At 44.8% G+C, this 12,905-nt stretch overlaps 1 protein-coding gene across 1 annotated transcript in view; it reads left to right on the top strand.

Annotated features, from left to right (window-relative positions):
* Positions 1–12,306, top strand: part of suco (SUN domain containing ossification factor) — a gene marked incomplete at its 5' end in the record, with an annotated part of 63,986 nt that extends 51,680 nt beyond the window's left edge. The window contains 7 exons of the mRNA XM_080024354.1: positions 1,526–2,923; positions 3,352–3,439; positions 3,559–3,663; positions 4,853–5,007; positions 5,989–6,080; positions 7,429–7,484; positions 8,670–12,306. Of these exons, the coding sequence (XP_079880480.1) occupies positions 1,526–2,923; positions 3,352–3,439; positions 3,559–3,663; positions 4,853–5,007; positions 5,989–6,080; positions 7,429–7,484; positions 8,670–9,242 (2,467 nt within the window). The 3' untranslated portion in view covers positions 9,243–12,306. The remainder of the gene's footprint in view (positions 1–1,525; positions 2,924–3,351; positions 3,440–3,558; positions 3,664–4,852; positions 5,008–5,988; positions 6,081–7,428; positions 7,485–8,669) is intronic.
* Between the last annotated feature and the right edge of the window lie 599 nt (positions 12,307–12,905).

Raw genomic sequence — 12,905 nt, 5'->3', positions numbered from 1 at the left:
AGGGTGATATCAGGTTGTAAAGCCCTATTTACACCTTGTATTATCATACCGGTGATCCGATCACAAGTGGACAGCCCTGAAGACGTCTGTTTATACCTGGCATTACAGTGCGTCTACATGTGCGTCTCGAGAAACCACTTGTGACCCGCCGTCGGTAAATAGTCGAATATTTGCATTGAACAGCTGAATCTGATTTCACTGACAAAATTCTGCGTCGGGTACAGCCCTAGACTTTAATATGACACCTTTGGCACGCGTTGAGTACATACTTCCGCTTACGCGGAAGACGTCAGTTCAGTAGGCGGTCCTTCAATATGGCACATGACATGTTCACATTTACACTGCTAAATGAATGTGGTTATATGCGGGCCAGACCACCTCCGAATGTGGTCTGAGCGATCGGATCTCAAACGCATTGCGAACGCATTGGGTGCATTTACACCTGGCATTAGAGCTTTCCACTTGTCATCGGATCACCAAAGATGTATGTTAATACCAGGTGTAGTAGGGGTCCTGGTGTGTATATTTACCGTGGCAGCGTCTGATTTTATTAATTTGGTCTGGGTATTGGGCAGGTTCAATTAGATTTTGAGACAAAGGGTCACAATAAGATATTGTGTTGATATATAAAACATTTATACACAATGAGAATTGCTACTAAGTTTACAGTGTGCCATCTGACTTGCATTATAGAAGTCATTTCATATTGCACGGAACAAATTCGGTCTAATACAGAACTTATACTGTATATTTCAGTTGATTTGGTCACTATGGTGGTATTTAATTTATATCTGAAGGGGTTGCATAACTTACCAACAAAATACTGACAATTTTCAAATTGAATCATACAGAATAGAAATAAGATATGAGTATCAGTTTCCACAGCAGCTTGTATTCCCCCAGCGGGGAATTCAGGTTCAAAGCTAAATAAAATAAACAAAAATGTAACCATCAAAAAAGACATTTAAAGGCACAGTTAAACAGAATGTCAATGATTCAGTCCGTGGCATGTCAAAATTTAAGACTTTCTTATACATGCCCGCTTTAAATTGAAGACTTTGACAGCTTAACAAAATGTCAGTGATTCAGTCCTGTGTTCCACAATGGAAGATGAAACTGCCGGTTAAAGTCATACACCGTGGAAAGACAGTCACACACACTGTGACTCAGTAGCAGAGCTGCTGGCTAGCTGAGCCGCTGGCTAGCTGTTTATTAAAAGTCTATTATTATTACACGTATCGCATGTCCAAATTGCACCAAATTCGACACTGCATGTCCTTGAGTCTCCAGCAATACACCCGCCAAGTGTGAAGTAGATCGGATGAACGGTTGTCGAGATAATCAAAGGACATACAGACAGAGATTCCTCCCGTTATAGTTAGATATCAGTTGTGATTTGAAAGTGGCCTTGAATGTATCCATCAATCCAAATTGCTTTGTCATTAAACCCTTCTTATGGACAGAACTTTAAGTCTTCCTCCAGGAACGTGGCATTAAATGCTGCTGTGTGTTTTTTACCCCTCAGAACGGAGACGACAGAGCTGGAGTTAACAGCCCTGCACGAAGACTCAGGGGAAGTCTATCCCACACCTCTCCCTCCATTGCTGAAGATCCCTGAGGCCAGACAGATAGTTACTCTAGTGGAGGAAGAGGAGGAAGAGGAGGAGGAGGAGCCCCGGCAGTCCACTGTCACGCTGCTGGAAGAGGACGGTGAGGAGGAGGAGGAGCGAGAGGAGGAGGAGGAGGAGGAGGAGGAGGAGCAGCAGCAGCAGCAGCAGCAGCAGCAGCAGCAGCAGCAGCAGCAGCAGCGGGAAAAGGAGCAGACCAGGAGGCGACGGGAGGAGCGCGACCTGTACTGCCCGCTCTACACCTCCCTCTCCCTGTCCTGCATGGCCTCGCTGCCTGAACTCCTCCACTGCTGGTGTTCCGCCAGGCTCGCCCGCGAGCGGTGCCGTAGTCTCCGCCGGGGGAAACTGGACACCCAGATCCGGTCATGCCCCCCCGTTCTCTCCAGAACACCCACGGCAAGTCCTGCACCCTCCCCCACCTTCGTCCGCGAAAATCCTCCCCTCACGGGGACGGTCCTGGACCTCGACCCTCCTCAACGGGGCAGCATTGAGAGGAACGCCCCCGTGGAGGCTGACACCATGCTCACAGATCCTCATGCCCCTCACGTGCACATCACTGAGCCCCACATCCTCCTGGAGCCCAGCAGGACCTCCACCCTCTCCCCTCACAGCTTCTCCCACGCTTCCCTCACCCGTCCCACGCCCACTCAGGAGGAGAAGCCGCCGCCTCCTGCGGAGGACTCTCTCCCCATCTTCAGGGGGTCAGTCCCGCAGATGCAGCAGGCGGGCGGTGCCTCATCCACCCCCACCCCCACGCCCAGCTCCCCCCTCCAGCCTCTGATTTCTCAGACAGCCTCTCCTCAGCCGGACCTCTACCTCCCTCCTGTCAAAGACCAGCACGTCCAGCCGTTCCCCATGTCCACGCAGCCCAGGGACGTGATCCAACCTCCAACCGAACTACCCGTGGCACCCCCGTCGCCCTACGACACCCACTCAGACCTAGAGATCGCAGACCACCAGAGACTCACCCTCCAGGCCTCCCAACCCCAAGGGGGGCAGGTCGACCCTCAGGCCCAGCCTGCGGAGCCCCACCGGGGGGAGGACTCCGTGGACGACCTCCTTCTTGGCGGCAGCGGGAGCGTCCACCGGACAGCCACAGACTTCTACGCGGAGCTGCAGGGCGCCGGGGATTACGTAGGCGGCGCAGTGAACGGGAATGGGGCGATGCTGAATGGCGGGGCGGGGCACGGATCCAGCCAGAAGGAGAGCGTATTTATGAGGCTCAACAACCGAATCAAAGCCCTGGAGATGAACATGAGTCTGTCCAGCAGATACCTGGAGGAGCTCAGCCAGAGGTGACAACACACAGTAATAAAAATTGTAATAGTAGGATTGGTAGTTAAAATTATAATAATGCAATTATAGTAAAATAATACATCTTTAATAGTAGCAGTAGAGTAGTAATAATAATAATTTTATTATTGACAAGGAGATAATAAAGTAAATTATTCAAGCTATAGAAAAAAAATGTTCGAGAAGATGATGCAGAAGATGCAGTTCAATTCAAACTCATATGTTTTATGAAGAAAATCCAATTACTGTGTTAAACAATAAAACAAAACAGCAAATGCAGTGTTTAGTTATTATTATGAATTAAAAACTTTAGGAACTATTCATGACTATGAATTATTATTGAAGTGCAGCTTTAGAGAAACCTTTTAGGAATGTCTTTGATTTGACTACCTGGGCCCAAAAATTACAAAGCATTGTTTGTGTTGTTCAGGTACCGAAAGCAGGTGGAGGAGATGCAGCGAGCGTTCAACAAGACCATCATCAAGCTGCTGAACACCTCACGCATTGCCGAGGAGCAGGTCAGTAGTAGTAGTACTAAACTGGTAACTACTGCAGTAGTGGGAGTAACTGTCCGAGTAGGGCTGGTAGTAGTTGTAACTGTACTATGTTGGATTTTGTTCTGTTCACCTCTGTTCAGGACCAGAAGCAGACAGAGTCGATCCAGGGTCTGCAGAGTCAGCTGGAGAACGTGACCAAGCTGATGCTCAATCTGACCGCTACCGTGAGCCAACTGCAGAGAGAGGTACACACAACCACACACTTTAACAAAAAATCCTAAATACTGAATTAATACCTTTTATCTGTGTATTAAAAGTGTATAGGACTGGGCTATATATTGTTATATTGTATAATAAAAATATTGTGATATGTAGGGCTGTACCCGACTCATTCAGCTGTCCAGTGCGAATATTCAGCGGAGGGGCATTGGGGCAGGGCAGGGCCGACTCGTCCTATTGGCGGAATAGGCGTTTGCCTCGGGCGCCATCCCGTCGGGGAGCGATTGCGATTGTCTCCCTGAACCGACGATGCACGCCAGCGATGGGGTGCCTGCGATTGGCGCGCCAAAACAGTGTGTTTTTATTTTAGATGCAGGTTATTTTATTTTACATCTCCTTATGGAACAAAACAAGTGCGTATGGAACGGTTGGAATGAAACCGTGCTTAATGGGGACACTTTCTTCGTGACTCTCTCACTGATCATCCCCTCTCCAGGCGTTATGCTCAGATAATAATCCTAACGAGTCTGCCAGTCGTGCTCTGTGCGCCGTCCCCACACTGTTTTCAGTTGTTTATTCGGAGGAATGGGGCACGCCGATCGGGGCGCACGGATTCACACATATAAAAATATATTTATGATTCCCCTTATTTATAATTCCTCATTGAAATTTTATCCCTGTGCATTTTGTATGCTTCTATCTGTTTTATCCTGTTATTGTAATACACATTGGGAAAAAAAAAAAAAAAAAAAGAAAACGACAGCTCGACCTGAAGAATCTCAGTCGACTGACAGGTTTCTGACTAATGATTCAACTTGTCGACTTTCAGGGGGCAGCCCTAGTGATACGAGACCATATGTTGTCTGTGGTTTTTGTTCTCGATATATAATTTAATGTTGTCTTTCAGGAGCATTATAGTCAATTAATGCGGTTTTCTGAACTTCGTAGACTGTTCTAGCTGTTTTAATCGACCCCTCTACCAGCTTGATCATAATATCCACATTACTAATCACTCAAATATTTATTGTATGTTAATATCTTGGGAAGAAACCAATAATCATGCCCAAAAAATAGTGTCAAAGTATCGATGTTGAGGTGCTCATCAAAAAATATCTTAATGGTTGACCTACTGTAATGATTAGTTTGCGAGCTAGTAATGTAACAGCTTAGATCATGGACTGTATTGCTGCAGCTGTTTCGTGTCTTTCCATGCAGGTGTCTGACCGTCAGTGCTACCTGGTGGTGTCTCTGGTTCTCTGCCTCTCTCTTGGTCTGCTGCTCTGCCTCCAGTGCTGTCGAAGCTCCTCCCCCAACCCCCGCACCCACACCGCTGCCTTGCCAAAGAGCAACCACTACCCCAGCCCCAAGAGGTTCATGCGTGCGCGCCCACACACACACACACACACACACACACACACACACACACACACACACACACACACACACACACACATACTCCACAGCCAGCACACTCTTATCCGTTGATGAGCTGAACACGTATGTGTTTCTGGGAAAAGGCTGGCCGCAAAGGCTCCCATCCGGCAGACGTGCACACCTCGAAAAATGTGGCTTTTAATGAAAACATATTTGCATGTCGAATAATTGCTTATTTGTTAAACAAAGTAGGAACTGCAGTGAATGGAAGTCATTTTCCACAAATATTACAACACTGCAAAACAGAAAAAGATATTTTATTTATCCCTGGAAGGACATTGCAGAATTACATAAATACATAGAGGAGTTAGAGGAGAGACTTGCCTAAATGTTTGAGGCACAGAATAGACACAAATGTACATCCTTATGAGTAGCGTGTACTTATGGATACTTTCGGATGCAAAATCTGAAACCTTTTACAAGTATATGGTGTGTATAGTCAAACAGTCTTATATTTGAGATTAAGAGAACATTTATGAATATATAGATGTAGTACTTGTCTCCAGTGCTTACCTGCAATACTTCATTGAATAAGAGAGATGATTTGTCCTAATAAGGTATTCAAAAGTATTACATTTAATTCTCTGACACCTGCAGACACCCTGAATAATTGGGAAAGATTGAGTATTAAGAATTCGTTCAGCCTGTTCTGTGTGACCCCAAAGCACCAACCTTTTAAAGCCCCTCTAATTATCTTAAAATGTTCTGTTATACTTGGACCTTGATTCAGGTACCTGCTAATTACTGTATCGTCTTTCTATGTTTTGGTTGCACACTCCCCTCCACCCAGTTTAGCTTCTTGCTTTCAAATAGTCCATGTGTTTTCTTGTGTGTTTCTGTGGATCTGCGAAACAATGTGCTTTTGAGGTCTGCAGTTTGAACATGTGATTCACTTTTTCTACTTTGTTTCTCATCAGATGCTTTTCCTCATACGATGATATGAGTCTAAAGCGAAGGGTGACCAGTCCACTTGTTCGCTCCAAATCCTTTCAGCTGTCTGCTACAGAAGGTAGGAACCCTGTGCGCGCGAGCACACGCGCGCGTGCGTGCGTACTTGTACTTGTGTGCGCGTGTGTGCGCGCACACACACACACACACACACACACACACACACACACACACCCCTCTCTGTCCACGTGTTTCCTCTAACACATTGTATCTGAAGCTGGATTGGGACAGGAAGATGGCGAAGTCAAATCCAATTTATCAGGGGTCTCCAGCTTTATCAATTGTTTTGACATAAACATATTACTGGGTGCTAGTTGTGATAGTACAATTAAAGGATAGCTTTGCTGTTTATTTATTTATTTATTTTTACCAATTTTGCACACAAAATGTCCAATCACACATCAGTGCTCTAGGTCTACTACAGCTCAGGTAAGCCTCGAAAACTGTGAAATTATGAATAACATGTTTTAATTGTATAGCACCTTTGAATGGCTGGAAGGGAGCTACGTGTTGGAGACTGCTGATTGTTAGACAGCGCTGCCACTTCCCCAGCCCTTCCACACCTTACATGACGATCCGTCCACGTTCTCTCTGCTCTCCCCCTCTCCCTTCTCTCCTATCTGATTCCCTCTTATGCAGAGCTGTGTCATAAAGACACATTTATTATCACTATAATCATAGAGAATTTTACATTAAGCACACGTGACATTGTGTTTTTGAATAAAACTCCCTCGGATGTCCGATATTCCACACTCGTATTAGGTCAGATCTTCTCAGCTGAAATTCCAGGGTGTCTGCACCCTGGTCCTTAAAAAGGTCTTAAAATGTCTGAAATTCGGCTTTCCAAATATCAGGCCCTTCTCTCATGTCCTGTTGTGTTTGCGAGGCAGTTTCTCATTGGTTGAGTCTGACGTGTCACCGGGAAGCTGTCGTGGATATTCTGAAAGAATACGGCCCTTCAACTCATGAAACCCTACACTCCCTATCCTTCACTCTCCCTCAACTGTGTGCACGTGTGACTGTGTGTGACTGTGTGTGACTGTGTGTGACTGTGTGGCCTTGAGAGACTGTCATTGCCAGCTTGTATCCATGTGCAGGCTACAGGAGTATAATAATAGATTTCAATGCTTTGCACTGGCTCATAATAGATGTTTGCAAGTAGTAATAACAGACAGATAACAGCAGTAACAGGCAAAACCTTAGTATTAATACAATTATACTTCTGTTGTTTTATCATTTTAGTATTGAAACCTACACTATTGCTGCATTTGGTTTCTTGACAGTAGTGTATCTGTAGTTTTCTTGGATAGATCTCTGACATACTACTTGCACGGTCATTTCATGCTTGTGACATGTATGTGTTCCTGTGTCCCATTCCACCATTAACCGCCCCTCTCTCCCCTGTTCAGTAGGTCCAGATGACTTGTACATTGTAGAACCTCTAAGGTTTTCTCCAGAGAAAAAGGTACAGTGTTCAAATCCAACCGCTAATGTGGGGCCTCGATGGTCTTAGTGCTGTTTGTTGTGGTGTTATTCAGTCAGCCCGTCAGTCAGTCAACAGGCAGGAAGAGGGTCTCAGTACTGTGGTATGACTTATGCCCCCATTAATACATGTCAAGTTTGTTTGTTTAACCTTGGTGTTACTCGATATGCACACAGGGTCATGGGACATTTCTAAGACTGGCATATTGAAATCTGATTGACATAACTTGCAGAATTTTTGTTTTTAAGTCCAGTAAGATTGTTATTTAGCCTCAATCTGTTGTTTAGAGGCTTAAATGTAATTTATGACATGAAACACAATAGGAGACCGGCCATCAAAGTCACCAAGGTGTTCAGCCATCATGACGTCCTCATAGTCATACTGTAGGTAGGCCACTCTATTGGCTTCCGCTGTGGACTGAAGGGGGGTTTAACAAAAAAGAAAAAGAATGTTCCCATGTTCATGTCAATAATCTTCACTCGCACAGACACTTTCCTCTGTAGAAACCGCAGTTTCCATCATGCGCTCCTCTCCCAGCCTCTGACCCATTTGTGTGATCCGATATTGGAGCAGACGACAAACTTTCCATCATTGTGCAACACACTTAGTCAGTGTTTGTTTTGTCTCTTATGCTGTACGTCTTAGCCGAAAGTCACAACAAATAATAATAACAATAATGCTAGCAATGATTATGAGCTAATAAAATACAAAATCCTGATCATGATTCTTACTGTCAATTATGATCAAAATAATAACTAATAGAAGAGATGGCATGGATCTGTGCTGAGCTGAGGACAAATCATCTCTTATTCAATCTGATCCTTTAACAAATGTAGCCTGAAATGTCACAGAAAATCTTCTGTGATTTCAAGCTAAAGGTGGAGAAAAGAAAAACAGCAGTTTATCAACTGGAAACTTTAATACAGGAAACTTGATAAAGCCCATGCACCTAAAGGAATATGATGAATTTAAGAGTTGAAATAACAATATTGTCTTGTTATTGGAATCGACAGATACTCAATATTTCGGTATCGGAAAAGTAAGAGTGGTATCGTGCCATTTCCATATAATAGTAATAAGAATGATAAATACAATATTTAATTTCCGCTCAGAAGCTTTGCTTATGTCTTTTCATCTTTCTCAGTGTTTTATTTTTCTCCTCCGCAGAAAAAGCGTTGCAAGACAAAGCTGTCGGAGAAGGTTGAGACGCTGATGGCTTCTAATTCCGTCCCCGCTCTCACCAACGGGACTCCCCGGTGTAACGGCTTCTCAGCCTGCCCGCCTCCCTCTCTGGCTCCTCCTCCTCCTCCCCCCCCTGCCACACCCCCTGCTGCTCCCCTCCCTGCTCCTCCTCCGCCCCCCCTGGTCCGGCACCTCCCTCCCTATGTGGAGGCCGGCATCAGGGCGGCGCCCTCCGAATCCGGCAGCTGCAGCTCCTCCACCCACTCGGAGGAGTCCTACGCCAGCCGCCTCCCTCCTCCCTCCCCCATCCTGCACTCCTCGGGGGGCCTGTGCAACGGCCAAACGCTGCCCTTCACCCTCCACCAGCTGGCCCCCACTAGGTCCCGGCAGGAGAAGCGCTCGGTGAAGCGGCGGAGGTCACGGCAGGCAGAGTTGCAGTTCCCCTCCGTGCCAGAGGGAGACATCGGTTCGCTGCCCGCCCTGCATCTGCTGATGAAGGGAAACAAGGACATCAGTGTTGGGACCATCGGGGCCACAGCGGTCACCGGACACATCTGAAAACATGCACATGCCTGTCACACACACACACACACACACACACGAAGACTTGTGTGTTCACTCTTTGGTAGAGTCACTTGTGCACGGCACTCTTGGTCTGCGGGTGTCAGACTCTGGGTCGGCGCGTCAGGATTACATTTCCCAGCAGCACCCTGGGGTGCGGTGTGTGGAACCCAGGTGTCGAACTATAGCCGAGCAGAGTCCACATGCCTCCTATCAGAGGCCTGATGACGGTCATGTGCCTTTCTATCTGTTCTAGAGATTTTAGTGATGAGGACATGAAATAATTAAGAGAATTTTTGTTTTTGTTTTCATTTTATTGATGGAGATGGGGCCAGAGCAGGAACCTAAATGGAAAACTGGTATTTTGTAACCTAAACCTTATTTTTCAATCATTGAGAGTCAATCCGAGTCAATACTTGATCAATTGAAAAGGTTCCGATACTAATCACTTGGGTTGACTCCCGATGATGGAAAATTCAGTTTTTGTTAAAAAGACTAGACTTTTCCTTTAATATGAGTCAAATGAAATGTGGTTGAGCATATTGCGTCATTACCTGCAGCCTCAACAAGTACGAGGACGCTCCTCTGGAGGAAAATGGATCCGTGTGAAAGAACCACAGAGCATGACAAACTCCACTTTCCTCTCTCATCCCTCTCATCCTTTTCTGTTCTCTGTATCATTTCCTTGTTCTAACCCCGACGCAAGGGTTGCTGCTTGAATGGGACTAGAGTGTTAACCCTTCACATGCTTTCAGAGGTCTCTCTCTCTCTCTCTTTATCTCTCTCTCTCTCAGCCAGCTAACTAGAGGACTCCAAGCCCAACTGAGAGCTGAATGATGAAACACACTGTGTGTGTGTGTATGTGTGTGTGTGTGTGTGTGTGTGTGTGTGTGTGTGTGTGTGTGTGTGTGTGTGTGTGTGTGTGTGTGTGTGTGTGTGTGTGTGTGGTACAAATGGAGGGAAAACGGTTTCCAAAATCCTACTACTTTACTATGACACTTCGCTCACCTTGTTGGAGCAGTTTGGGGGCTGGGCCCGACAACTGCATCCGTGCACACGTATGTTAAATGTATAATATCAGAGCACACACGCATTTGTGTGAAATATTATAAACTAGAGTCTACTGTGTGAGGATAGATGTGTTGAACTAGGTTAGTTCAGCGCTGTGTTTGATCTTTTAAAATCGGTGTGTGTGGTTGGATTGGAATTACTTAGTGTGTAGATGTTTAGGGCCTCTTTAGGACACGTGCTGAGGCCTGGCCGTGTCCAGCTCGTGTTTTGTTTGTTTACAGAGTTTTTATTTTTATTTAGGCACAGCCCTGAGGCTCTGCCAAGGACACCGAGAGACCAGCTTTATTTAACTATTTATTTATTTAACCCTCTACTACAGATGACTCCCATAGGTTTACTGTCTAGCACCCTCCCCTCCCTGTGTCCCTTCCCCTGCAGCGTCTCATGACTGTGCCACTAAAAGCATTACATGGGGGAGAGGAAGGGGATAAAATGCAATTACGTACACTCGGTGGTACACGCAGACGGTAGCTGTATTTATATTTTGTATGTAGGAAAATGGCTGGACAGCTTTGGGATACCCCATCTCAGTTCTGTGTTTAGGGCGTTGTGCACAGGGTCGTGTGACCATTACGAGATGTTCAAAATTAGATTTTTCATGGCTTTTTTTTTTTTTTTTTTTTTTTAATCAACCACACCTTTGAGATTTGCGTGGCCATGCACGTCTTATTGTTTTCAGGGCATTTTGGGAGCTGGAAGTCCTATGAAGAAAGAACGAATGGGCTGAAATTGGTGTATTTGCATTTCTGTCCTCACCAGTCTGTGTGTGGTGACACTGACCATTTAGAATGAGATTTTTCTGTGCAACTATATGAGATGCTGTGAGACAGGATATTAAAAATCTCACAAGTTTTTAATAACCTGATAACAGAAGAAAACGTCTGTGTGTTCTTTGACTGGCTCTCTAAACATCATTGGGCTTGGTGACTCCTAACTGTGATATGACAGAGAGAAACTGACTTTTTCCTCTCCACGAATGGACTGACCTCTCAAGCCCAGCCTCCATTTTCTGCTTCTTTCTGCTCTGCGTTTTCACGTACACCGCGGTCACATTAGACTCCCCCAGAAACCTTTTTTTTTTTTTTTTTTTTAATCTGTTTCATTCATTCACCGCTCTAGTTCTTGTCAGAAGATTAAAACTGTAAATCGGTACAGATTCCAGCTCTCCCTGTTGGAGGCCATAAATAAAGGTATCTTCTTCACTGTCACCTGCTCCCCACGTTCCCCCAGCTCGCCCACAATGCATTCCCCCCACCACTGTAGGCTGAAATGGGATTATGAATTATTCTGTTTTTGAATAAAGGGAACTTGGCGAAAGGATGGTTATGGATCCAAACATGTTTTATAATGTGACTGTGTGTGTGTGTGTGTGTGTGTGTGTGTGTGTGTGTGTGTGTGTGTGTGTGTGTGTGTGTGTGTGTGTGTGTGTGTGTGTGTGTGTGTGTGTGTGTGTGTGTGTGTGTGTGTGTGTGTGTGCGCGTCTCCGGACGGCCAGAAAGTCATGAACTTTTATATTGTTTTCTTGTCTTGTTTTGTGTATTTCTTTGGAATATGTATGAACTTCCCGTTTGTATGCGAGTGTGTAGATAGGAAAGCATGCAAGAGCGTTCTGTTTGTCGCTCTTTGTCTGTTGATGTGTGTTTGTCCTGAGAGAACGACTACTTCGAACCTGTTTGATCCCGTTATCCAGTGAATAGAGATTGACCCTGGTGGGGAACCCCAGGGGCTCAGTGTGCACTTTGTACTCCTCATGCCTTTTGGTTGTTGTTTTTACACTTCTACCTTGTAAGTCAAGTGCTATCTTTTCAGGCTGCAGTCCTTTACTCTTTTCTCACGCTCTTTCTTAACTCCCTCTCTTTCTCTCTCTGTCTGTGTAATTACTCTAAGGAAGAGCTACACAGTATTTGTTAGCAGGAGTGAGTGTTACTACAAAGGAAACTGTAGTGCCATTAGAAACTGTGAATTTCTTAAATAAAACTTTTTTTGTTGATGTCTTTCACTTACTGATCAGTCCTAATTTTGTCTCCACATATAAGTGTAATTTGGACTAATTAAAGTGATCATTTTAAAATCAATCTACTCCATGTAGGAAAGCTTGCTCTGAAACCAAATGTGAATAAATTGTAAATTTTGAAGTATTTTAATATTTTAATATTCTGCAAGAATATTTGAATAATATTTGATTAATGTAATGGAGGATGATTATTTTGTTGCAGGGGCAAAAATTAAATGTTCTCTTATGCAGTCGGTGGGATTAAGCCCATCACACGTACATTTATGTCACAGTTAACTTGTGTTAAATATTTGTACAGCGTACAACATTCAGATCCGTTCGGACATTTGATTAACTGGTCATTCATACTGCATGCGTTACTTAGTAAGTAAAGTCTATTTAAAATAAATGAGCTCAGAATACGTTTCTTGACCAGTAGCATTTCAGACTATCGGAAGATGAAAAATTAACACTAAATAGTCCATTAATGACGGAGGACATTTGTGAAGCTATAGGAAATATCCATAGTGGTAAAGCACCTGGATCTGATGGGTCACCTACAAGACAGAGCTTTACAAAGAAAATGAAAGGGAAAC

The sequence above is a fragment of the Zeus faber genome (genome assembly GCF_960531495.2).
Source record: "Zeus faber genome assembly, chromosome: 1".
Classification (NCBI taxonomy): domain Eukaryota; kingdom Metazoa; phylum Chordata; class Actinopteri; order Zeiformes; family Zeidae; genus Zeus; species Zeus faber.
This window is presented reverse-complemented; position numbering and strand designations above follow the sequence as displayed.